The sequence below is a fragment of the Leuciscus leuciscus genome (assembly GCF_965113295.1).
Source record: "Leuciscus leuciscus genome assembly, chromosome: 7".
Taxonomy (NCBI): Eukaryota; Metazoa; Chordata; class Actinopteri; order Cypriniformes; family Leuciscidae; genus Leuciscus; species Leuciscus leuciscus.
Window position 1 is genome coordinate 13219258 of NC_138731.1, and position 24167 is coordinate 13243424.

Sequence of the window (24167 nt, forward strand, 5' to 3'; positions counted from 1 at the left end):
GCTAACGACGGATGCTTCCCTCACGGGTTGGGGAGCGATCCTGGAGGGTCGCTCATCTCAAGGTCTGTGGGAAGACCATCATCGTTCCTGGCATATCAATCGCCTAGAGATGTTAGCTGTCTTCCGGGCTCTGAGGAGCTTTATCACAGATCTCAGGGGACACCATGTGCTAGTACATACGGACAACACTTTGGTAGTCGCCTATATAAATCACCAAGGGGGTTTGCGCTCGCGCCCATTATGCTATCTGGCACGCCATATCCTCTTGTGGTCCCAGGGGAAGTTGCTGTCTCTCAGAATATAGGAGCAGACACTCTGTCGTGACAGGGGCTGAGGCCCGGGGAATGGAGGCTCCACCCCGAGGTGGTGGAGCTGATATGGAGGGAGTTTGGCCAAGCGCAAGTGGATCTGTTTGCGTCTCGAGAGACGTCTCACTGTCCACTTTGGTTCTCCCTCACGCATCCAGCTCCTCTGGGACTGGATGCTATGGTGCAGACGTGGCCGAGGCTACGTCTGTATGCTTTTCCCCCAGTTGCTCTGCTCCCGGGAGTTCTGGAGAGAGTTCGCAGGGACCGGGTTTGCCTGCTTCTTATAGCCCGCGCTGGCCGGGCAGAGTATGGTTTCCCGATCTTGTGTCGCTCCTCGACGGGCCTCCTCTGGAGCTACCCGTCAGGAGGGACCTTCTGTCCCAGGCAGAGGGCTCGATATTTCACCCTCGGCCAGAACTGTGGAACCTGTGGGCTTGGCCTCTGAGGGGGCCCAGCTCACAGAGTCAGGTCTCTCAACTGAGGTTGTTGAGACCATTCTACAGTCCAGAGCTCCCTCCACGAGGAAACTTTATGCCCTGAAGTGGAGAGTATTCACTTCTTGGTGTAGTGACCGTCGGTTGGACCCAGTTAACTGCCCAGTTGGTACAGTGCTGGAGTTCCTGCAGGACCGGTTCACTGCAGGTCTGACCCCGTCCACTTTAAAGGTTTATGTGGCGGCCATAGGTGCTTACCACATTCCTTTGGGTGGAATGTCTGTGGGGAAGGACCCTCTGGTATCTCGTTTCCTTCGTGGCACCTGGAGGCTGAGGCCTGCAGTTCGCTCTAGGGTGCCACCATGGGATTTGTCCATTGCGCTGCAAGGCCTTTCCCTGGCCCCCTTTGAGCCTATGGAGGAGGTTCCCGAGAAGTTCTTAACTTTGAAAGCTCTGTTCCTCCTAGCCATTTCCTCTCTTAAGAGGATAGGGGATCTCCAAGCACTGTCGGTTGCCCCGTCATGCTTGGAGTTTGCTCCGGGCATGGTGAAAGCTTTTCTGCATCCAAGACCGGGCTATATCCCCAAGGTCCCCACTAATGTGGCCAGACCTATTATACTGCAGGCCTTCTGTCCTCCTCCCTTTCAGAATGCGGACCAGGAGACTAATAATTTGCTTTGCCCAGTCCGGGCATTAGATGCTTATGTCCACAGAGCTGCCCTGTGGCGTAAAAGTGATCAATTATTTGTGTGCTTTGGTTCCCCTAACAAGGGATCTCCAGTGTCTAAGCAAAGGATGAGCAAGTGGGTGGTTGAGGCCATCTCACTTGCTTATGAAGCAGCCGGACAGCCTTCTCCTATGGCTGTCCGGTCCCATTCTACTAGGAGTATGGCGGCCTCTAAGGCCCTTCTTTCAGGAGTTTCACTTCAGGACGTTTGTGATGCGGCGGGCTGGTCCTCACCGCACACTTTCGTCAGATTTTACTCTCTGGACCTGGACTCTACACCAGGGTCTCATGTTCTGTCTTCCTAGTGCTGCTCTTCATGATTTCACACAGGACAGACATTTGTAGCTATGGTGGCGTTGGTATAGACGTTCCCCTAGCGTCAAACTCGACGCAACGCGAGTTCCCTTGAAAGGGAACGCCTCGGTTACAACTGTAACCTCGGTTCCCTGAAGAGGGAACGAGCGTTGCGTCACCTTGCCATATCTCCTTCATGCCTGTCAGCGGCTACTTCAGACTTTTACGAAGCTGTTGTTCTCTGGTTTTCAAGCAGGCTTTATAGTTTCCTGGTACGTGACATCACCCGCATCTGACGTTCCGCCACGCCATTGGGCTGATTTTACATGTGCTTCAAGACTTCATCACGCAAAGCATTCCCCTAGCGTCAAACTCGACGCAACGCTCGTTCCCTCTTCAGGGAACCGAGGTTACAGTCGTAACCGAGGCGTTTTCAGACCAGCATGCCCATGGGCGTAAATGCATTTGCTATTTAAGCAATGTGGCGCAGGACGTGAAAATGATAACTGCGTTGGGCTGAAGCTAGCAATAAACACTTGCGTCGTGCCTGGCGCTGCATTTTTCAGGGTAAATGATTGAGCCCATAAAGTGAATTATACATGAATGGTTTTCCAGTGGTGTTAACTCTATTAAAATGTTTTGCTAGCCTTTCATAGTGTTCCACTACAAAAGAATGTTCTTCCATGCTGCAAAAGTCATAATATTAAAGAGTCTCTTGTCGCCTACAGAAGTTAGGGTTAGTTCTAAGTTCTTAATTCTAAATTCGTAGAACTTAGTGAAAAGGAACTGTTAAAAATATGTCCATGAATTTGGCTTGTGTTTTTTTAGCTTTTTCATGTCTTGTTTATCATCATCATCATTGATTGGTATATGACTGAAATTGTTTATATAAAAAAATAGAAACTTGTTGATACCCTGTTGAAGGTGAATGGGTTATTTTTGTTTGACATTCTAGGAGAGCTGTGGTCTGCCCTATCATTGATGTCATCAGTGATGAGACATTTGAGTATATGGCCGGCTCAGATATGACCTATGGGGGATTCAACTGGAAACTCAACTTCAGATGGTATCCAGTTCCTCAGAGAGAGATGGACCGACGGAAGGGGGACCGGATCCTTCCTGTTAGGTAATAACATTTCCTTTGAATTATATGCTAAATTTATAAAATGATGTAAGTTTGGTATCCTGTTAATTGTACACAAATGGCACTGATATATATACAGTGAGGAAAATAAGTATTTGAACACCCTGCTATTTTGCATGTTCTCCCACTTGGTTTAGTTGGTTTAGTTGCTGTCACTGCAGGACTGCCGATTTTTAATTAACCATTAAGTAAGATGTAAAACTCAAATCTGATATTGTCAACTCTTTATACCTGTTCAATAATGACAACTCATGGAATAGATTTAAACAGCATTTATTGATAAGAATGAAATGTACATTGGCTTAGTCTTAGAGAACTAGATCTACTACGCTGCTGCTTCTGCATGAGTGAAGGATACTGCAGTAACATGTACATAAATACGGTTAAAATCAATAATTTTGTCCCTTAAAACTCACCTTTGATCACTAAAATGACATAAAAAATAAAAAAATCCTTAAAAAAAAATCTGTCATGCCTTAAAATAGCTTGAATGTAACTTTACCCTTGCCTCATTTAGTATACGCGGTTTGATGAATATGCAAATGAGCCCCGCCCCCACTCACTCACACCAGCTCCGAGATCCATTCGTTGACGATCATGCGTTGACCTGATTGGTTACAAGTAGGGGTGTAACGATTCGTTTTAACAACGATTCGATTCGATTCACGATTCATGGTTGTCGATACGATTCAAGGATCTAAATTGGTTCATTTAGAACGATACGATCCGAAACGATTCAGTGACTTGAAATCGATTCAGTGACTTTTTAGCCAAAAATTCTTGTAAGTGAATCAGGTATCAATTAATTATGGATATAAACAAACAAGTAAAACACAAATTAATGTCAAATGCATTAACATTTTATTTTAATAGGTAGGACTGAACGATTATGACAAAAATGATAATTGTTGATTATTCCCTTGAAATTGTAATTGTGATTATTAATTACGATTATCACAACATTGAATGATGTTTTGAATAGTTTGGCTATGGGACCCACATTTCTTTTGTTTTTGCTTTTAAAGGGAATGGGAAATTACACTCTGATTGTTTTTTTGCACGATACGCCCAAAACACACCCATTACTCATTGAGAGAACAGGGACAACCCTTTTAGACCATGCGCTGGGCTTGCCGACGTCGTTAAACTAGCAAAAGTGGATTCGGACACGCCTTAAGTGTGCTTGCGCCGTGTGCTTTAGACCATGCACTTAGATCGTTAAAATAGGGCCTATAGTTATTCTCTAAAAATTGCATATCCTATATCCCAATTGAGACACCCACAACAAAAAAATACACTGTCGTCTGATGACATTTCATCATTGGCTTGCAGTCAAAAAAGTCTTTCAGTCTTCTGTGGGCTCTAAATTGTTTACACAGTATACAAGGGTTCACATCACTTAACCTTGCTATTGTCACCATACATATATAAACACTGTCAGATTTTATTTTAATGCTTTTTTGTTTTAATCTTTTCCACAGAACTCCCACGATGGCAGGAGGTCTGTTCTCAATTGACCGAACTTATTTTGAAGAGATCGGCACTTATGACTCAGGAATGGACATATGGGGAGGGGAAAATCTTGAAATGTCTTTTAGGGTAAGTTTAAGATATTAAAAAGAACACCAGCAAGGGTCATAAATGTCTCACATAATCATACTGTTCTGGTATGCTATATCCATGTTCATAAATACACTTCGTAATGCTCTTTTTACTGTAATTGTATGTAACCAGTTTTTAAAACCATTCTGATTTCATTCCTTTTGTATGTGTGAAAATAGATCTGGCAGTGTGGAGGATCTCTAGAGATAGTTACATGTTCTCATGTAGGGCATGTATTCCGGAAGGCCACACCATACAGCTTCCCTGGTGGAACTGGTCAGGTGATCAATAAGAACAACAGACGACTTGCTGAAGTCTGGATGGACGAGTTCAAAGATTTTTTCTACATCATCTCACCAGGTAACACTCTTCAGGAAATCTTTAAATGACACTTCACTGACATGGACCATCGCATTATCTTTGGTGATCTTTGATAATGGTTGTTGTTTCTACTACTTTCTAACACAACTAAAAGTAAAAGTGAAAATAAGATGATGCCACAATTCTACGTACCCAATTATTTTATGAAGTAATCGTGTTCTCACAGGTCTTTATTAGTGTCACCATGAGGTATGGCTGTCTTTACAGAGATGTTTTCTATAAGTAACGTGTTGATTTGCACATGTGGTCATGGTTGTTGTGAAAGACTGCAATTATCTTATCGTTCAGCCTCCTGGGCCATTGTTGTGGTCTTTTATTTGCTTTCTATATCCTGACACAAACACAGCTCTCCTCAAGCTTACACAGACAGTAGGAATAGTAGCAGACAAAATTTATTCAAATGCAATTCTTTCACCACACTTCCTCTTATCTTCCTCTTTCATTTTCCTTGTACCTTTTTCTTCCTCTTGCCCACCAGCACAAGTTTACTTCTTAAAGACCCTTGTGAAAAATAAGTACACTTTAACATAGTTTTAAAAAGAGTACTTATTACGGAAGTAATATATTTGATCAGATATAACTGAATATAATTCAGTAATTTCTGACTTTTAATTGAATGTTATTTACAATTAATAAAAAAAAAATATATATATATAGTTTAAATATATATTAACCCTCTGAGGTCTGAGCTGTTTTCTGGCCCTGGAGGTGTTCTGACATGCTCTGACATTTGTGCTTATTTCTGTTACTTGTGACATTGTCATGGCTAAAGTCTTATTACACTGTATTTAGCACAAACTCTGCTACAATAATATATCAGCAGCATGTATGTAAAAGTTTGTAGTTTTGAGATAATGACATTTATGCGTGGTTTGTGATAATACCAAAAAAAATTGTCACTGAAATAAGGCCATGAAACCCATACTGATTATTTCTTCACAAGACTTTTGAAAATTGTATCACGTAGCCTAGAATATTTGCTCCAAAACTATGTGAAAATCACCCTGACGGCTCATTCAGATAAGACAATATATTGATTTAAAATTTCTAAGACGTGTTTTGTGTGAAGAGCCATATGCGAAGAGGCGTGATCATCTCATGAATATGTAAGCCTTCAACACCTGAGAAAGACAAAGACACTCCCCTAACTGCCCTATTAGGAGCGATCAGGCCCTGTCATTCAGAGCAACCTTGCACAAAGAATGAGGAGATTTAAAAAATAATGGCTTTTAGATTGTTTGGATTTATTTACAACACAACATAATCCAAAAATACACAACAAATGACAAAAGAGCACATTGAAAACAATGATCCAAAGACAGAGACCTTTGTGCCATTCCTAAAAACATTGTACATACCTTTCATTTCCAAGGTGTTTGATTTTCACTTTACCATGTTCATGTACAGAGACTCATGTGAATGTTGAAGTCAGCAGGACTCAGTTGCATCTGGTCCCTGAAAGAAAAGAAAAAAAGTGAACATACTGGTATCAAGAGAAACTAGGCCTGCACGATTTTGGGAATACATTTTAGATTTTTCTGGTTAAAATTGCTTTTTAAAATTCAGAGAATACACACACACACACACACACACACACACACACACACACACACACACACACACACACACACACACACACACACACACACACATGTTTCTTATATATCTCACAAATGTTTCTTATTATAACAATAACCTATAGCAGCCTTCCAAAAGATTTCAGTAACAATGCTAGAGAAACATATATTGATTATCTTATGTTACTTCAAATGTTTCCATTCGTTATGATGATATGAAATGAGATAATAGTAAAAACATAAAGCCTAATGTTTGGTGCATTTTTCCTTTCAAACGCAATCGCCCCAAAATATGATACATTCAAACCCACAGCGCGCTCCAAAATATGATACATTCAAACCCACAGCGCGCTCCAAAATATGATACATTCAAACGCACAGCGCGCTCCAAAATATGATACATTCAAACGCACAGCGCGCTCCAAAATATGATACATTCAAACCCACAGCGCGCTCCAAAATATGATACATTCAAACGCCATCGCGCTCCAAAATATTAAACATTATGGTTATACATATCTATGTTTGAGCAGATATCCACAAACAGTATTTAACAGTAAACACGGGTCTAAATAGTATAATATTCACCATATATCTAGCAACAGTTCAACTGCAATGTGAAGTTTATGCAACAATACCATAAACTAATAAGTAAGAATTTCTTACCTTACATCTTTCTTGTCTTCAAATCGCGTTCTTCTTCTTCTGGGGGTAAATCCAATGTAAGCTCAGACGTGTCTTCCAAACTCGACGAAAAGCAGAGACTTGTGAAGTTTTTGGGTGTTTTGTGTTTGAGGTAACGAGGGCGTTCGCGTTCCATGTGGACGATTTGCATGTGAATCACTTTTGCGCGAGTGGGCGTGTTCGAATTAAAAGTAATTAGCAAGCGTTTGAGATACTGGACATCCTGTCGGTTTTATACAAATTACTTAAACAGAGAATATTTGTTTTCAGTTTGAATCCGATCATTTAAAAGTACACACTTAAATGTGTATAAAGGTATATGGCTCATAAATGTGTGACAAGTATTCGCTGAGTTTTGTTTCAGTTTATAGACGTGCTCAAGAAAAAAAAGTTCACCGCGACGGAGAGGCAGAACGCACACCCTGTTTATTTTCTTTATTTTACAAAAGCACAATGTTTTGATTTGAAACTTGATTAGAAATATCACAGATTCTTTTTTTATATTTCTTTTTTCTGTATAACCATAAATGACGGAGTAATTTAAGTTTATTGTACTACAATGTGAAGAAAATCCAGCAAAACGCGGGGGCGCGTTTGCCGACCTCAGAGGGTTAAATGCAATTATATTTACTTAAAAGTGCTTTTTGACCCACTTAAGTAGGATTTTAGTACATATTTATATGTAATTTCATAATTACTTATGGTTTTACGTATCAGGACAACATAAAAAAATCATCTGGTCCTTGGCAAGTCTTACAATTAGGTAAATACATCCTCATCAACACATGACATTTTACACCGCGTCATGGTTTATTTAACAAAAACTTGGCTCAAACGGAGAAGCAATGTGTGTCAAACTAAGTACACTCTTACTGCTTCCATAGGAATTAAGAGGGTACGTATTATTCAGGCACTGCTAATCAAATGACTTTGATTAATTTATCATCAGCAAGAGTAACCAACTCTATACAATCAGAAGTTTTGGCTTTTGTTTGCTGGTTTGCAGCATTCAGGTGTGTTTTAACACAGTGCCATGGAGGAAAGACATCAGCAATGATCATAGAGAAGCAATTGTTGCTGCCCATCAATCTGAAAAGAGCACATTTCCAAACAATTTGAAGTCCATCATTCTAATCTACAGTGAGGAAGATTATTCATAAGTGTAAAACGTTCAAGACAGTTGCCAATCTTCCCAGGAGTGGACATCCCAGCAAATTCACCCCAAGGTCAGATTGTGCAATGTTCAGAGAAACTTCAAAAAACCCAAGAGCTACATCTCAGACTCTACAAGTCTCAGTTAGCATGTTAAATGTTACATTCTAGGTATTATCAACTGGCCGGAATTTTGAGATTGCAATAGACGTGAAGGACTATAATGCATTAAGAGCTCACTCAAGTACTGGGGAGCTAAACCATTTAGTGCTTTGTAAGTAATCAGCAATATTTAAAAATGTATACGATGTTTAATAGGGAGGCAATGCAGTGTTGACACAACCGGGCTAATATGATCATACTTCTTGGTTCTGGTAAGAACTCTAGCTGCAGCATTTTGGAACAGCTGTAGTTTGTTTATTAAGTGTGCAGGGCAACGACCCATAAGAGCATTACAATAATCTAGCCTTGATGTCATGAACACATTAACTAATTGTTCCACATTTGTCATTGAGAGAATATGACGTAATTTAGATATATTTTTAAGATGGAAAAATGCGGTTTTACAGATACTAGTGTTAACAGTCTAGGACCCAAGGACCAGATGTTTGAAAGAAGACCTGGAGTCAGAATTATAATAAATTGAAGAAAAGTTTTACTGAAGATAGTTTGCAGTTTCATCAGAAGTCAGCTTCAAGACTCACACAGGAGTCCGTAGGCCGCCACGTTTACAGTTACAAAGATCACAGCAGTTATACCCTACACCAAGGTCTAAGATACATCCTTGCTTCAGGTTGCAGTTTCTGATTGGCTAAGAATAGTAATTTCCCACACATATACAGATGGATTGAAGCATATCTCCATTGATTAGGCAGCTAACACTCGGACCCTGAAGTTAGGCACGTTGTGACCTTCTTAGGTTGTAGATTTGGGTTGGTGGGCGCCAGCATGTCCAGAACAACAACTCAGTCAATATCCAATAATGCCAGTGGTTCCTTAACTTGTAACCAAGAAGACTAACACACACACTGACACACAGCTTTTCCAAGGTTGGATTTGGCCAGGCTCTAACTATAAACAGGAGAGTCCTCTCAAAACATCAAGATAATGCGTTCATTCTCTCAAGGAGAGCTAAACTTTAGTCTAACTGGAAAGTAAGGCTTTAACAAAGAAATGGTCCCTTAAAGTATTGGCTTCAATGACCCCTATCTGTTTAACACGTTGAAGACCTTTCTCAAACACAAAACAAGTCCCTATTTCATTTCTGGAAGCCGGGCTAAACAAACAAGCACTGTTACTTCATTCAGATATCAAATACAGACATTAAAGGGCACCTATTATGCAAAATTCACTTTTACATGGTGTTTGAACATAAATGTGTGTTGGCAGTGTGTGAGCAAAACCACCCTAGAATGATAAAAATCCACCCAGTGGTTTTTTTACAATCTCAATAAATCATAAGCACTGTCTCAGAATGAGCTGTTCTCAGATTCAGCGCAATGTGACGTAGAATTGCGCAGGCCCTTCCCACGACTGTTGAGTGACACTTCGGTTTGAGCATAGACCCACCCTGAGTGAGCTGGACACAGTCCGCCATTGTTCGATGCTTGAGCAGCTGTAGACAAGAATGTCTCCTAAGCGATTGAGGTGTTTTGTTGTTGGATGTCAGAATGAACATATCAGTCTTCATTTACTCTCGTTCTTACTCGAGGATGGATCTGTACCAACTGTTCGTGATCCAGATTACACTCTCCGGAGCGACAGGACTAACGTTACTGACCACGGCAGAAATGAAAGTGAGAGCGCGCACTTTATGACAGCTCATCGAATAGTTTTACGGATTTACAGTGTACCAGTTTATTAAGCACAGACTGAAAAGGTGTGTATATATTTGTTTGCTGTTAGTTGTAACGAGTGTTTTGTGTACTTCGCTGTGTATGTTCCATGATAATGAAAGGGAGAGAGAGAGAGAGTTTATGGATAAGACTTTAATGCTCACATCTTATACTGTGTTTATTTAGCTGTTCTTACAGTGATTCTCTGGAGTAAAACTAACGCTTCATCTTTTGTGTGATGTACAATAAACTTCATTGAACTCATCAGTATATTTTGGTCATCATTCGGACGAGGTCTGCTACAGCAGGCTTGTATTAATAGTGGATAAAAGCAGATGACAAATAAGTTATAACCATAATTAAGCTAAACTATACATGTTTAATCTCCATACAGTATTCTCTGGCGTTGTGGGCATTATTGTCCGACTCCGAGTCAAAATGAACACGCTACTGAGAGTTTCTGTTTTGATATTATCAGATGAGATTGTCCTGACTGAAGCGCGAGTTCGTGAGGCTCCGCCCCCTGGGCCGGCAGCAGCAGTTCATTTGCATTTAAAGGGATACACACTAAAACAGCGCGTTTTTCTGAGCCCCCAAAAATGACAATTTAAACATGCTGTAAAAAAATATCTGTTGGGTATTTTGAGCTAAAACTTCACATACACACTCTGGGGACATCAGAGACTTATTTTACATCTTGTGAAAAGGGTCATAATAGGTGCCCTTTAAAGAATACATGAAAAGAACATTTCAGTAATCACACTGGTAACTTCTATAACAAAGTAAAATCTCCATAGAAGTCATTCAACTCATTTGATATTTAGAAGGAAAAATATTGATTAATACCTTGATTATAATCACTCATTACATTGTAGCAAATTAGCTCTATATGAAATATTAATAATCAATAATAACTGGTTATAATTGATTATGAATAATTGGATTAGTTAATATAATTAATTTACTGTCGTAAATTAATATTACAATCTATGAACCTATTTGTCCCATGAACACTCAGGATCAATTGTTTATTAACTCTAAGAAATGTACATTTCCGGGGCATGGGAAATGTCTTTCTTAATTTACAATACTACTAAGAGCAGTAACCAAGATCTAAATGATTAGTGACTCCAGTTATGAGCTTGAGACAAGGACAACTTTACGTGTGACATAAACAAGATTTTATTAACTAGTCTAAACACTTAAACTACTCTAACATACACACACATACATGCATACAGTTTACCAAGGGAAAGAGAGCTGAAGCAGAATACAGGAAAGCAAGAAATTATAGCATTGTTTGAAATCATTGTTTGTCAGCAGATCAACAGCCTTGAGCAAACCATCAGTTTAGTTCTAAAACGCCCTTCTTTAAAGGGGTAAGGATACTTAATGTATCAAATAATGAGACTTAGTTTGATACTTGCATGTCTCGCCCATTTTAATTAAAATGTCCTGATGCAATTTGTTGAGGCTCCAGTTGATCTTTGCTGATGTGGTCTTGATGAGAGAGAACCAGTGGTTTTCAGAGTATCTTTGGCGAATGGAAAGACAAGGCCGCAGCCTGGCACAAGCTTGGTGGGTCCTTAGAGGCTTCTAGTTCAGCATCATCTTCACGTCAGCATTTCAGAAAGGGACTAAGAGGGAGCTAAGAGCTGATCAGTGACTTTAAAGCGTGAAGATGGCACAACCTCTGGAGCTGTGTGAGCCAATGAGAAGATTTCCCTTTGGAGGGAAATTTTTACGACCCATTGTCCCTTTGAACATGCAATTTGATTGGATGTTTAACACAAGAATCTTTAAGATGCTTATAATACTAATGCGTCACAAAGTTAGCAGAATGTAATGTAAATTAACAAAACAGGGATGAAGATTGGAGTTTATAGAGACCAAAAATGCCGCACATATAATGTTGGTTAACCATAATATGCAAAGTCTGAAACATTAACCCAATTGAGTTTACAAGAATACAAACGCCACATAAAAGGGAAAATCATGAGATGGGAAAAATTAGATACATGTTTACACATTTATCAAGTGGTTATATATAGAATATATATAGGATTAACAGGGTTTTTATTTCTCTTCCTCTGCAAGAGTTTAAGTGAGAGTCGCAGCTCTCAGGACATTCCTTTCGCTCGTAAAATCAGTTTCAGTGTGTGTCCTGTAACAAGACACCGCGTCCTGCCAGTGTGTTAGCTTCATTTGGGGAACGTTTCACAGGCCTTATTTGGGAGAGTGAGTTTACACAGATTATTCATTAAATAAATGAATAATTTGTGTGTCTGATTGGTCCAGACGTTACATATTCCCCCCTTTCGATCGTTGTTGTCCCTCTCAAGGACAACCACGAACGACGTTGGAAGTGCAGAAAGATCAGACACACCTCTGTCATACAAGGCTGGAAGGCCATGGTGGCCTCTGGTTGTTTGTGTTTCCTGGAGCAGTGGTCGTTCCATCGGGTGATGTAGACAGTAAGTCCAGGTCTCTGCAACAGGTGCCGAGGCAGCAGGTGCCTTAAAAGTGTGTCACCTGTCCTTTGAGGCAGGTGGTTGCTTGTGACTGCAGGGAGTGGTTATGGGTATTGTGTAGTGTGAAGAGAGTTTCAGACTGACCTAGTGTTGGTAGCAAAAGGGCAGCAGGTGGTCATTAGCCCTTTGTTCTGCACCCAGGGACCAGGAGTCTGAAGTCTGCAGTGTTACTCTGCTCTGGCTGCAGTGCTGACTCAAGCTTGCCCGAGCTGTGTTGGGCAAGAGTCAGAGGTTCGTTCTTCCCAGTACTCCTCAGGGGAGTTCTGATCAAGGAGCTCTTTTGCTAGTGCTAGCAGCTCTTGTAACTCAGAAGCAGGCGTGTCCAGCTGTCTTTGTGCAGCCTCTGTTTGGCACCTGTGTGAAAGGTGTGGAGGAGGATGTTGTTGTTGAAGACTGCTGTGGGACGTCCTGTGGTGTTTGCTGGGTGAGAATGTTCTTTTCCATGGCTCCTCCCAGCGATTGGTCTTGAGTCTAGATCTATGGCCATGGTGATGGTTTTGCCCTCTGCTGGCTAGCTTTTTGTTAAAGGCTCTTGCATTGTGGAAATGCTGGGTGCCTTCTGGTGCCAGCTTTGGATTCTGGATTTTGCCATTCAGAATTGCTGGGATCTTACAAACCCTTTTTGAGGAGGCCTTGTGTTTGTTAAAGGCCTTCTGTGTCAGGTCACGCAGTTGGTGGATAGGCATTGTGTTGGCGCAGGCCATGATGCCTAAATGATGACTTACGATAGGATGGAGGTTTCGGAGGAAAAGGCTCTTGAAGCTGGTGTCCTCCTCCATCCCAGATTCGTTGCGAGCTCCGAAGTAAGCTCGTCTGAGTCTGTGATAGTAAACATAGGGAGTTGCATGCCGACCCTGTTTGGTATCTAGGGCAGCGATCAGTCCGTTTTCAAACTCTGAGAACTCCTTTATAATGGCTTGTTTCAGCTGCTGGTAGTTAGACTTGATGTTTTCTGGCTGCCGAGCCAGAAAGCGTTGCACCTCTGGGCTGGATGTTATCCAGATCAGATAGAGTCTATCTTGATGGTGCACACTCATCAAAGACTGCAGGTGAAAGTCAATGTCTCGCAGGTAAGCGTAAACGTCGTTGTCTCCTGCAAGCTCTGGTGTAAATGCAGGGATCTGTCTGGCCATTCGGTTGAGGTCTTTGAGTGTCACTACATGTGTCGTTTCAGGATTCGTTTGAATCAGTCCTTTTCCTTCTGCGGCTGCAGAAGCTTTAAGGAAATTGTCCGATGACATGTTAAGCAGAGGGGTTTGTCTCCCCCCTTGGTAACTCTGTGCTTGGTTGGGGGAGGTTTCTCTGCTGATTGCAAGTGGGGGAGTGAGATGTCTCTCCTGCTGTGGTTCTTTTTGCAGCAGGTAAGAGTGTCTCAGTTCTCGTTGGACCATGTCAAGTTCATCTTTGGTATTGTCCAGCTGCTGGGTCAGTGCCTCAATTTCAGCTCTGGACACCTTCAGTTGACCTTCACAGGCCATGATTCTGGCATCTTTTTCCAAGATTTCAGAATTTGCTGCTTTTAACAGTGACTCTGTGTGAAAGAGTTCCTTTTCCAGGTCCTCTCTGGCTGTCTTTTCAAACTGCTCTTGTTGTTTAGCAGTTGTCAGTGCGGTTTGAAGACTGTGGATTTCCTCCTGTGTCTCTCTTCTGCCAGGGTCCTTGTGTCTGTCCTGAGCCTCCATCTCTAGCTGGTCTATGCGGCTTTTAGAATGTGTCAGCTCCTTTTGAGACTCTGTGATCTGGAGTTTGAGGTTGTTTACCTCCTGTTTCAAACCTGTGAGGTTGTGGGCCAGGAAGATAACCTCAGTCAGATATTTGTGGTCATACCTCTGGTTTGAGTCATCTTTCATTAGTTGTCTTCCCTTGTTTTCCAGTTGCATTTGGCTCTTGTGCTGAAGGTCGTCAGCAGCCGTGGGTAAAAGGATGTTCTTCAAAACACCTAGCCAGTCCTTTTGGTCTGCCATCTGGGCAGTTAGGCTGAGCATCTGCAACATTCTGGCACACTTGTGGTGAGAGTAAGGGCAAGAGACTAATGCAAGATCAAACAGAATTTGGAGCTAAAGGCAAAGTGAGACAGCTAGGTGTATAATGTACAGCTAGGTTTTGCCAGGTGTGGTTAGCAAGTGAAATGTGTACCTGATTATTACTATCTTAGCTGCAAATAGCAGGATGCTCAGATTTGTGTGGATCTAAAGGCTTTGCTAGAAGAGCGTAAGCCTAGATTTAATAAATGACTTAAGATGGTTCTTATGGTCAAATTAGTTCTCAGAACTTACTGATAGCATACAACAGGCTTGATCTCTGAACAAATGAAGAAGAGAAAGAAAGAGGAAGAGCAGAGCTTTCCGATTAGATTGTGTTTATTAGTGGTACTCAAAATTATGCCATAGCAATCGTCTAGATTACTTGTGTAGCTGGCTCATAAAATTGAAGCAACTGTTGAAAATAAACAAATCAAGAAGGAAAGTTGTCTAGTTACTTTTGCGGTTTTATGGGGAAATAAAACCACACTAGAACAAGTGGGTTAAATGAAAAAAATGAATGGCTGACTTCTATTATGATTAAATTTAATAAAAAGATTTAAAGTGATTAAAACAGCTGAATGATCTAGTATTGGGAATAATCAATTGCACTTATGATCAACCATTAGATTTGCTTTGGACATCATTCTATAGTTGGTCACAGCTGCTGCGTGTTCAAGACCATACCATGTGTTTGTCCCTCCATAAAGTTTAGTCAACATGCCATTGAAAGTTCCGAATAACTATAAAAATTCTTCTCTAGCTAAACAGTTTCCATGTAATTAAGTTTAGATTTAATTAACAAAGTAACTGTAAATTTAGCTGAACAGCGTTCAGTAAGGAATGCACCTGAAAAGTGCAGGTGAAATTAGATGAGAAGAATTAAAGTTAAGGAAAGAGAAAGTAAGAATTCAGAAACCAGAAATGGGGTTAAAGGAAAATGGTTTAGATCACTTCACACTGCATACACACAAGCTGTAGTTAAAGGCTTCATGTAAATGATGCTAACAACTAACTGTTGAAGTTATTAGTTAGCTTAGCCTAAGCTGAAGGGCTGCTAGGTTGGGTTAGCTTAGCCACTTCGGCTGTTTGTTTACAAAATGGCGTCAGAAGGTAACACATGTGCTATCTAGAGTTAGCACTTCCTGTGACAAGTCGTTGTCATGGGAACCAATGCACTTCAGAGTTTCAGTGAGTGAGACACAGTTTTGATCACCAGGTAGCCATGCTTTTTAAATGCACGGATAAAGTTTAGATGAATGACATCAATCTAACTATAATTTGTAAGGCTTCTACACTGTAAAAAGGGGAGCATCGCCCATATTTACATTTATATAACACTGTACTGAGATTCCTTCATCAGAAACAGGTTAAGCAATACTGCATTTGGAATTCTTTAACCAAAGCAGAATAATCAATTCTGGTACAGTTTATATGCCGCTGAGCTGAGATTCCTTCGTCAAAACAGACTTACGCTTTAATACTGAAATTAGGGTTTCTTCGCTAAAATCATATTAACCTTACACTGATACCATTTGAAAATATGCTTAAATGTGTTAAGACTTTTTCAATTACAGTAGAGACGTCAATTCAAATCATCATTTATCCGCATTTAAACAAGCCAGCAACTAGCGACCTTAATGCGGTATCGCATGTTGTGTCCTATTCTGACTAGAATGATCAAATACACACTTTTAGGTTGACAGTGGTTTAAGCTCATAATCTTTGTTCAATCATGCCCTATTCATCCTCCACCATAATGTAGCAAATTAGCTCTATATGAAATATTAATAATCAATAATAACTGGTTATAATTGATTATGAATATTTGGATTAGTTAATATAATTAATTTACTGTCGTAAATTAATATTACAATCTATGAACCTATTTGTCCCATGAACACTCAGGATCAATTGTTTATTAACTCTAAGAAATGTACATTTCCGGGGCATGGGAAATGTCTTTCTTAATTTACAATACTACTAAGAGCAGTAACCAAGATCTAAATGATTAGTGACTCCAGTTATGAGCTTGAGACAAGGACAACTTTACGTGTGACATAAACAAGATTTTATTAACTATTCTAAACACTTAAACTACTCTAACATACACACACATACATGCATACAGTTTACCAAGGGAAAGAGAGCTGAAGCAGAATACAGGAAAGCAAGAAATTATAGCATTGTTTGAAATCATTGTTTGTCAGCAGATCAACAGCCTTGAGCAAACCATCAGTTTAGTTCTAAAACGCCCTTCTTTAAAGGGGTAAGGATACTTAATGTATCAAATAATGAGACTTAGTTTGATACTTGCATGTCTCGCCCATTTGAATTAAAATGTCCTGATGCAATTTGTTGAGGCTCCAGTTGATCTTTGCTGATGTGGTCTTGATGAGAGAGAACCAGTGGTTTTCAGAGTATCTTTGGTGAATGGAAAGACAAGGCCGCAGCCTGGCACAAGCTTGGTGGGTCCTTAGAGGCTTCTAGTTCAGCATCATCTTCACGTCAGCATTTCAGAAAGGGACTAAGAGGGAGCTAAGAGCTGATCAGTGACTTTAAAGCGTGAAGATGGCACAACCTCTGGAGCTGTGTGAGCCAATGAGAAGATTTCCCTTTGGAGGGAAATTTTTACGACCCATTGTCCCTTTGAACATGCAATTTGATTGGATGTTTAACACAAGAATCTTTAAGATGCTTATAATACTAATGCGTCACAAAGTTAGCAGAATGTAATGTAAATTAACAAAACAGGGATGAAGATTGGAGTTTATAGAGACCAAAAATGCCGCACATATAATGTTGGTTAACCATAATATGCAAAGTCTGAAACATTAACCCAATTGAGTTTACAAGAATACAAACGCCACATAAAAGGGAAAATCATGAGATGGGAAAAATTAGATACATGTTTACACATTTATCAAGTGGTTATATATAGAATATATATAGGATTAACAGGGTTTTTATTTCTCTTCCTCTGCAAGAGTTTAAGTGAGAGTCGCAGCTCTCAGGACATTCCTTTCGCTCGTAAAATCAGTTTCAGTGTGTGTCCTGTAACAAGACACCGCGTCCTGCCAGTGTGTTAGCTTCATTTGGGGAACGTTTCACAGGCCTTATTTGGGAGAGTGAGTTTACACAGATTATTCATTAAATAAATGAATAATTTGTGTGTCTGATTGGTCCAGACGTTACAACATATACATTGAAGCAGCAGTTGATTCCAATCCACCCCCTTCACTAGAATCGTGACTTTCAAATGAAAGATTGGTATCAAAGAGCACACCCAATTAAGACATTTAAGCACACTTCTTTTTCAAAAGCCTTGCTATAAAACAACAGTATTTTACTTTGCACTTGTTTAAATACAAAGGGTTAATATGACAATGAGATATATTGTAACACTGATCTAAAAATAAATCCAGCTTGGGTGAGTAAATAAAGCATTTAGGGTCAAAGTTAAACGTAAAAACATCATTATAAAGTTAAATTGTAATAATAATAGTCCTTGCTGAAATTATTTGAGCTATTCAAATCAAAGACATGACTCTTCTTCACATTTCTAGTGACATATGAAGGGAGGCAAATTAAATTAATTAAATAATCACACTGTCAAAAGGACAAAATTTTTGTGGAACCCTGGTTACACTCATTGTGCTACCATTCACAAGTTCTGTTTCACAAACTTACCAGTGAATGTGTTTTTTCTACAAAAGATACAGTGCCTCTTATTCCTACCATGAAACATAAATATTTGATCCCCATTCAACGTTAACCGTGCCACATCCCCCTAAAACATTTTACATCCATCTGTCTTGCTCGTATTTGCTGATATGGACTTTTTTCATGACAGTCCGCAAGCGGTTCTGCCATCGCAGATCAGCCGGACAGATATTTCACTCTGATGAGAGATTTTCCATATTTTATTCATGCCTGGCTTTGTGCTAAGTGTCTGAGCTCTAATCTGCTGCTCACATATTCATGACAGTCCTGCTATTCTTATCTGCATCTCACCCCTAGGGAGACCTGGGAAATGTAGTGCTATAGAGGGGTTAGAAAGCCTCAGTATCCAGTACAAGGACAATAATGAGATTAGCCTTTACTGAAACCTCTGTCAGTTCACTTGAGAGAGAAAGATTCAGGAGGAACTCTGTCGTAATGTGGAGCAGAGGAGGGAGATTTTTCCTGGAAAAGCATCCCAGTGGTGCTGTGCTGTGTTGTGGTGTGCCAACTGGAGCATGTGTGTGTGTGTGATGAATAAATAGTGTGGTCTGGTATTTCTAGAGTCTAGGGCAGTGGCTGTTCTTGGCGAGACTGAGGTTATTTGGAATAAGGGCTCAACAGAATGAAGTGTCAAATCTGCACATTTAAAGGAATAGTTCACCCCGAAAAAAGAAGGTTCTGTCACCATGTACTTACAGTTTACCCTAATGCTATTCAAAATGCTTATGACTTTCTGTGTTCAGTGCATGTTTCTGTGTTCAGTGCAATACACAATCAGATGTTTATCACAGTATTCACAATAGAGGTCTTCTAGTTCTAAGATCTGTACCTGACCCCAATCACTTACATTTACATTTGGCAGAAGCTTTTATCCAAAGCAACTTACATTACATTCAATGTACCCAATTCATCAGTTCATGCATTCCCTAGGAATCAAACCTATTATGACCTTGGTGTTGCTAGTGCCATGCTCTACTTTTTGAGATACAGGAATGCTACACTTCTGCCCCTAACCCGACATGCATACATTTCATTAAAAAAAAAAAAAAAGGGGGGGGGGGGGGGAAAGAAGAAGAAGAAACAAAAAGACAGAGGCAAAACCTGGTTTGAGACTGTCCTATTAAAATGAGAAAATTTGCCTGACCCAATGGCAGTGTTTTTTTTTTTTTTTCTCAACTGTACCTGAATGTAAAGAACATCAAAAAGTCTGAACAGCCCTGCATAGGAGTGGGGACTTTTTCAACCAGGTTTCAGCCAAAATCAGAGATGATAAATAAGAAATTGTAGACAAATAATATGTAAAAGTATGCCCACCTTCCTGTCTTAGTTGTATATGAAATTCATTCTCTGATCCTTCTTTGTAACGTTTATGTTAGCTATGTTTTTAACCCATGTAACAGACAATGTAACCTTTTGTGTATGTCAAAAATGGGGGAAATATGCTTATTTTTTTTATTTTTTATTTTTTTATAGTTTTGTTTGAGGAAAACATGAACATATACACTTACAGTTGCATTTTGTTAATTTCATTAAATTGATTAGTTGGACAATAAATCACTTAGATGGTTTTCTGTAATTAATATCTGTCAACAGTGGGCTACATCATTTTTCTGCTTGGGCGAGCACTTCCAAGTGGATAATCCACATAAGTTTTATGTTGCATCTCAAATGACGGAAATTTATATTTATGTTAATATTAATAAGCAAATCCCTGCACTCAATGTCTCAGGTATTGCAGAGCACAATTTATATGGACCACATGCTGCTGGTTCACACACCGCAGTGTCCTGTAGGGTCCGATGATTTGCATAGAACCACGGCTTGACAAAGAAGAAGGGGGATAATAATGTTTTAAATATTATAAAATAAAGCTTTAAATAAAAAAAAAATGGTAAAACGCCTAAAATAATGGAAAGTTTGTATGTTTTAAGAGTATTCACGTCTTCCTGGGATCCATTCGGTAAAAGCACATTTGGTAACACTTTATTTTAAGGTGACATAGTTACACGTTGCTACATGTACTTACTATAGTAATAACATTAAATTATGCACAATTACAAGTAACTTAACCGAACCCTAACCGTAACTCTATAGTAAGTACATGTTAGTGTTGTCACGATACCAAAATTATTGTTTCGATACCGATACCAAGTCAAGTATTGCGATTTCGATACTTTTTCGATACTTTTCCTGAAAAGGGAGAAACACTCTCAAATATCATTGCTGTGCTTTATTTTAAAACCGGGACAACATTCTAATCATATAACACACTAATAAATGACCATATGAACAGCAGATATATTAAACATTTGAACAAAATATGAAATATAAAAATATAAAAAATAAATTAGAGCAATGACATTCAAGGTAAAAAAAATTATAAATTTAGCAGCATTATCTCATTTATCATAAGAAACATAAGAGCTTTATCTTGATTCTGAACTTTGAATAAAAATATGAACAGCGATTATATTAAACAATGTGTAATATTGGTAACATATGATAAGCCTCATTGGTGATATATTTGACATGTGGGGAGAGAGTTGTGGAAGGCCTATACTTCATGTTAAACATAAATATATAGCAATAGCAGCAAAGACAACGTCGGCAGTGTTGACGGCAAAATAGGCTACAGAATACATTTATATTGTATTTATGTCAAAACTTTCAAACATCAAAATGTCATTTATTAATATGTATTCGTGTCAAAATGACATAGAAACATCTTTTCCTATTCTATTTTGCCTGGAAACGCTTCCAACACGCTTGCGTGTCGCGTGAAAAATAGGCGTCGGTTCTATTTCTAGCATGCACACGTTTTCCGCGCGTCTCGAGCTGCGCCCAGACGCGTGTGTCATGCAGGCAGTTAACATAGGAGCCGAAATAAAAACGGACACGACACGCAGTCAGTGTGTCGCCGGCATTACAAATCTGGAAGGCGGTCTTTCTTAGAAGTATCGATACTAATAAATTAAGGAATCGTGACGTTTTTCATTTCCGATTTACTTTTGAAGTATCGGTTCACCGTGCAACAGAGAAAGGTAGGCAACGTACTTCCATATGTCACTCCTCGCGTCATCTATTTCTACGAGTCGTGGACCACTTGTGCTCGCACATGCAGCCATCTCGCTGTAGTGTTTTGTCACATGACACTGACAGCGGCAGGTTCTTTGCTGCGTGCGTCAGGAAAAAAACACAGACGTCCATATGGGAGGCTTTTTTTTTTTAAAGTATCGATACTGATAAATTTAGGTATCGTGACGTTTTTAATTTCCGAGTATCGCGATACTTTTGAAGTATCGGTACACCGTGCAACACTAGTACATGTAGTTAAAGGGATAGTTCACTTTGAAATTAAATTGTGGTATGTTTTAGCTTACCTCAAGGGCATCCAAGATGTAGGTGTCTTTTTTTCCGCAGTAGTTTCAATTTTGATATGTTTAGGTCAAACCGTTCTTGTCTGTCAGTCATATAATGCAGGTCGATGGTCACTGTCTCAAAGAGCATGCACAGAGTCCAAATTAAAACAATTCCCCATCGTCCAAATTAAACAATTTGCTAAAACAATTGGCTACTGCGAAACCGTAGCCAATGCGACATCTAGTGTAGATATCTATACCCGCCCGCGCTCTCAGATCATTTGGACGCAGCTGTGTTCAAGAGGTAAAAACGATATAAATACTGTTCGTTTTCTCACACAAACCGCTCGTTTCGTGTCTTGGGCCATCAATGTGTACTTACGATGGGGAATTGTTTAATTTGGACGATGGGGAATTGTTTTAATTTGGACTCTGTGCATGCTCTTTGAGACAGTGACCATCGACCTGCATTATATGACTGTAGAGCTTAGATTCTCTGCCCGAGCCCGAGCCCGGACTCGACCCGACCCGACCCGACCCGCGGGCCGGGCCGGGCCGATATTTCCCGCCACTGTCCTCGGGCCGGGTCGGGTCGGGCCCTTGATAAAGCACGTCACGTGTCATGCGCAGGCAGCGTCTCGTCCACTCGCACTCGCAGTCTCGCACGCGTGACGCATCACTCCTGCTGTGCGTGCTGTACTATTCTGTAGCTTAAGTGCTTGAAGAAGCAAAGAAAAAAATCAAAACAGGAGAATTAACTTTGAGCAAGTTTGGAGGAAAATCGGAGGTATGGCAACATTTTAAACTATTTGTGGGGAGTGACAACATATATGTGTTGGCTTTGTCTCGTGCATTAAATGCGGCACGCTGCTCGCCTATGACAGCAAAAAAACGGGGACTTCGACGATGAACAGACACATGAAGCAGTCTTGCCATGACAGAAATAAATTATGATAGTAGTCCCTCGATGTCCTCTTTTGTTACTTTTCCGATCCATTCAATTATTTCTGAATAAACAAACAACGCAGTTTACATGCTTCTTCCTTGTCGCATTATTCATTGAGATAATAATTAATAAATGCACGCACACTTATGTTACAGATAGCATGTTTTACTATGCACAAACAAATGCCTTTCAACTTACATGTGCAAAATTCAGAATTAAATGAATGTGCTGCAATTTGTTCAAAAAGAAAGTCTAGCCTACGTGTTTTAGCCATTGAATAAGCACATTTAGTTTCAAGTTTGTTAAGTTTTGTTTTGAAGAAAGCTTTTCTTTAAAGTGAATTTCGTTTAGTATAAATTGTATTTTAATTTTAATACATTTTTCATCAACCAATTGCCTATAGATTTAATACATAAAAAGCAATTTAGCAGACAAATAATCATGACATGGAGTCGCCGGCGCGCCGCGGTCACTTACACCATTTGAAACTTGCGCTGTCACCGAATTTACAAATGCACATCTTGCTTGTTGCAGTTGCTCACACACATATTATGTTGAAATAACAACATGTTGAAGTAACATTATTAATAATAATTAATCTTTAAGAATATTTGATTGAATGCTGAATGTTGTGCTTGTTCAATTTAATCAAATTAAAGCTTTAATTGTGATAATTAAAATAATTTAATATTTAATATTGAGTGTTGGTCAATTTTTGCTCATTTATTATGACCGCCGCTAGCGTAGCTAGCCGGTCATATAGGGATTGTCAAAGTTTTTTTTTTTTTTTTTTTTTGTCACCTTACTGAATTTTTCGTCAACGATACCAGGGACACCGAAGCACCGGGGAACATGAAATTTGGTGGGCATGTAGCCCCACTAGACTTCTAAGGAAAAATTTCGTTTGGTCCCCGGGGGCCACTCCCCCCCCGCGCTGGGCCCCCCCAAACCCCCAAAAATGCAGTTTTTCCTAAATAACTACCTGAACCGTGGCACCGAGGATGAAGAAATTTTTATCGTATGTTGGTCTACTAGACTTTTACGGAAAAATTTCGTGTGGTCCCCGGGGGCCACTTCCTCCCCCGCGCTGGGGCCCCCTTAAATTTTTCGTCAACGATACCAGGGACACCGAAACACCGGGGAACATGAAATTTGGTGGGCATGTAGCCCCACTAGACTTCTAAGGAAAAATTTTGTTTGGTCCCCGGGGGCCACTCCCCCCCCGCGCTGGGCCCCCCCAAACCCCAAAAAATTCAGTTTTTCCTAAATAACTACCTGAACCGTGGCACCGAGGATGAAGAAATTTTTATGGTATGTTGGTCTACTAGACTTTTACGGAAAAATTTCGTTTGGTCCGCGGGGGCCACTTCACCCCCCGCGCTGGGGCCTCCGTAAATTTTTCGTCAACGATACCAGGGACACCGAAACACCGGGGAACATGAAATTTGG

General features: G+C 40.1%; 1 protein-coding gene across 4 annotated transcripts in view; it reads left to right on the forward strand.

Moving 5' to 3' along the window:
- galnt13 (polypeptide N-acetylgalactosaminyltransferase 13) overlaps window positions 1-24167 on the forward strand; it is a 128438-nt gene that overhangs the window by 52278 nt on the left and 51993 nt on the right. For all 4 annotated transcript variants that reach the window (XM_082176156.1, XM_082176157.1, XM_082176158.1 and 1 more), the window contains exons 6-8: window positions 2719-2889; window positions 4389-4506; window positions 4689-4869. In XM_082176156.1, coding sequence (XP_082032282.1) covers window positions 2719-2889; window positions 4389-4506; window positions 4689-4869 — 470 coding nt within the window. The remainder of the gene's footprint in view (window positions 1-2718; window positions 2890-4388; window positions 4507-4688; window positions 4870-24167) is intronic.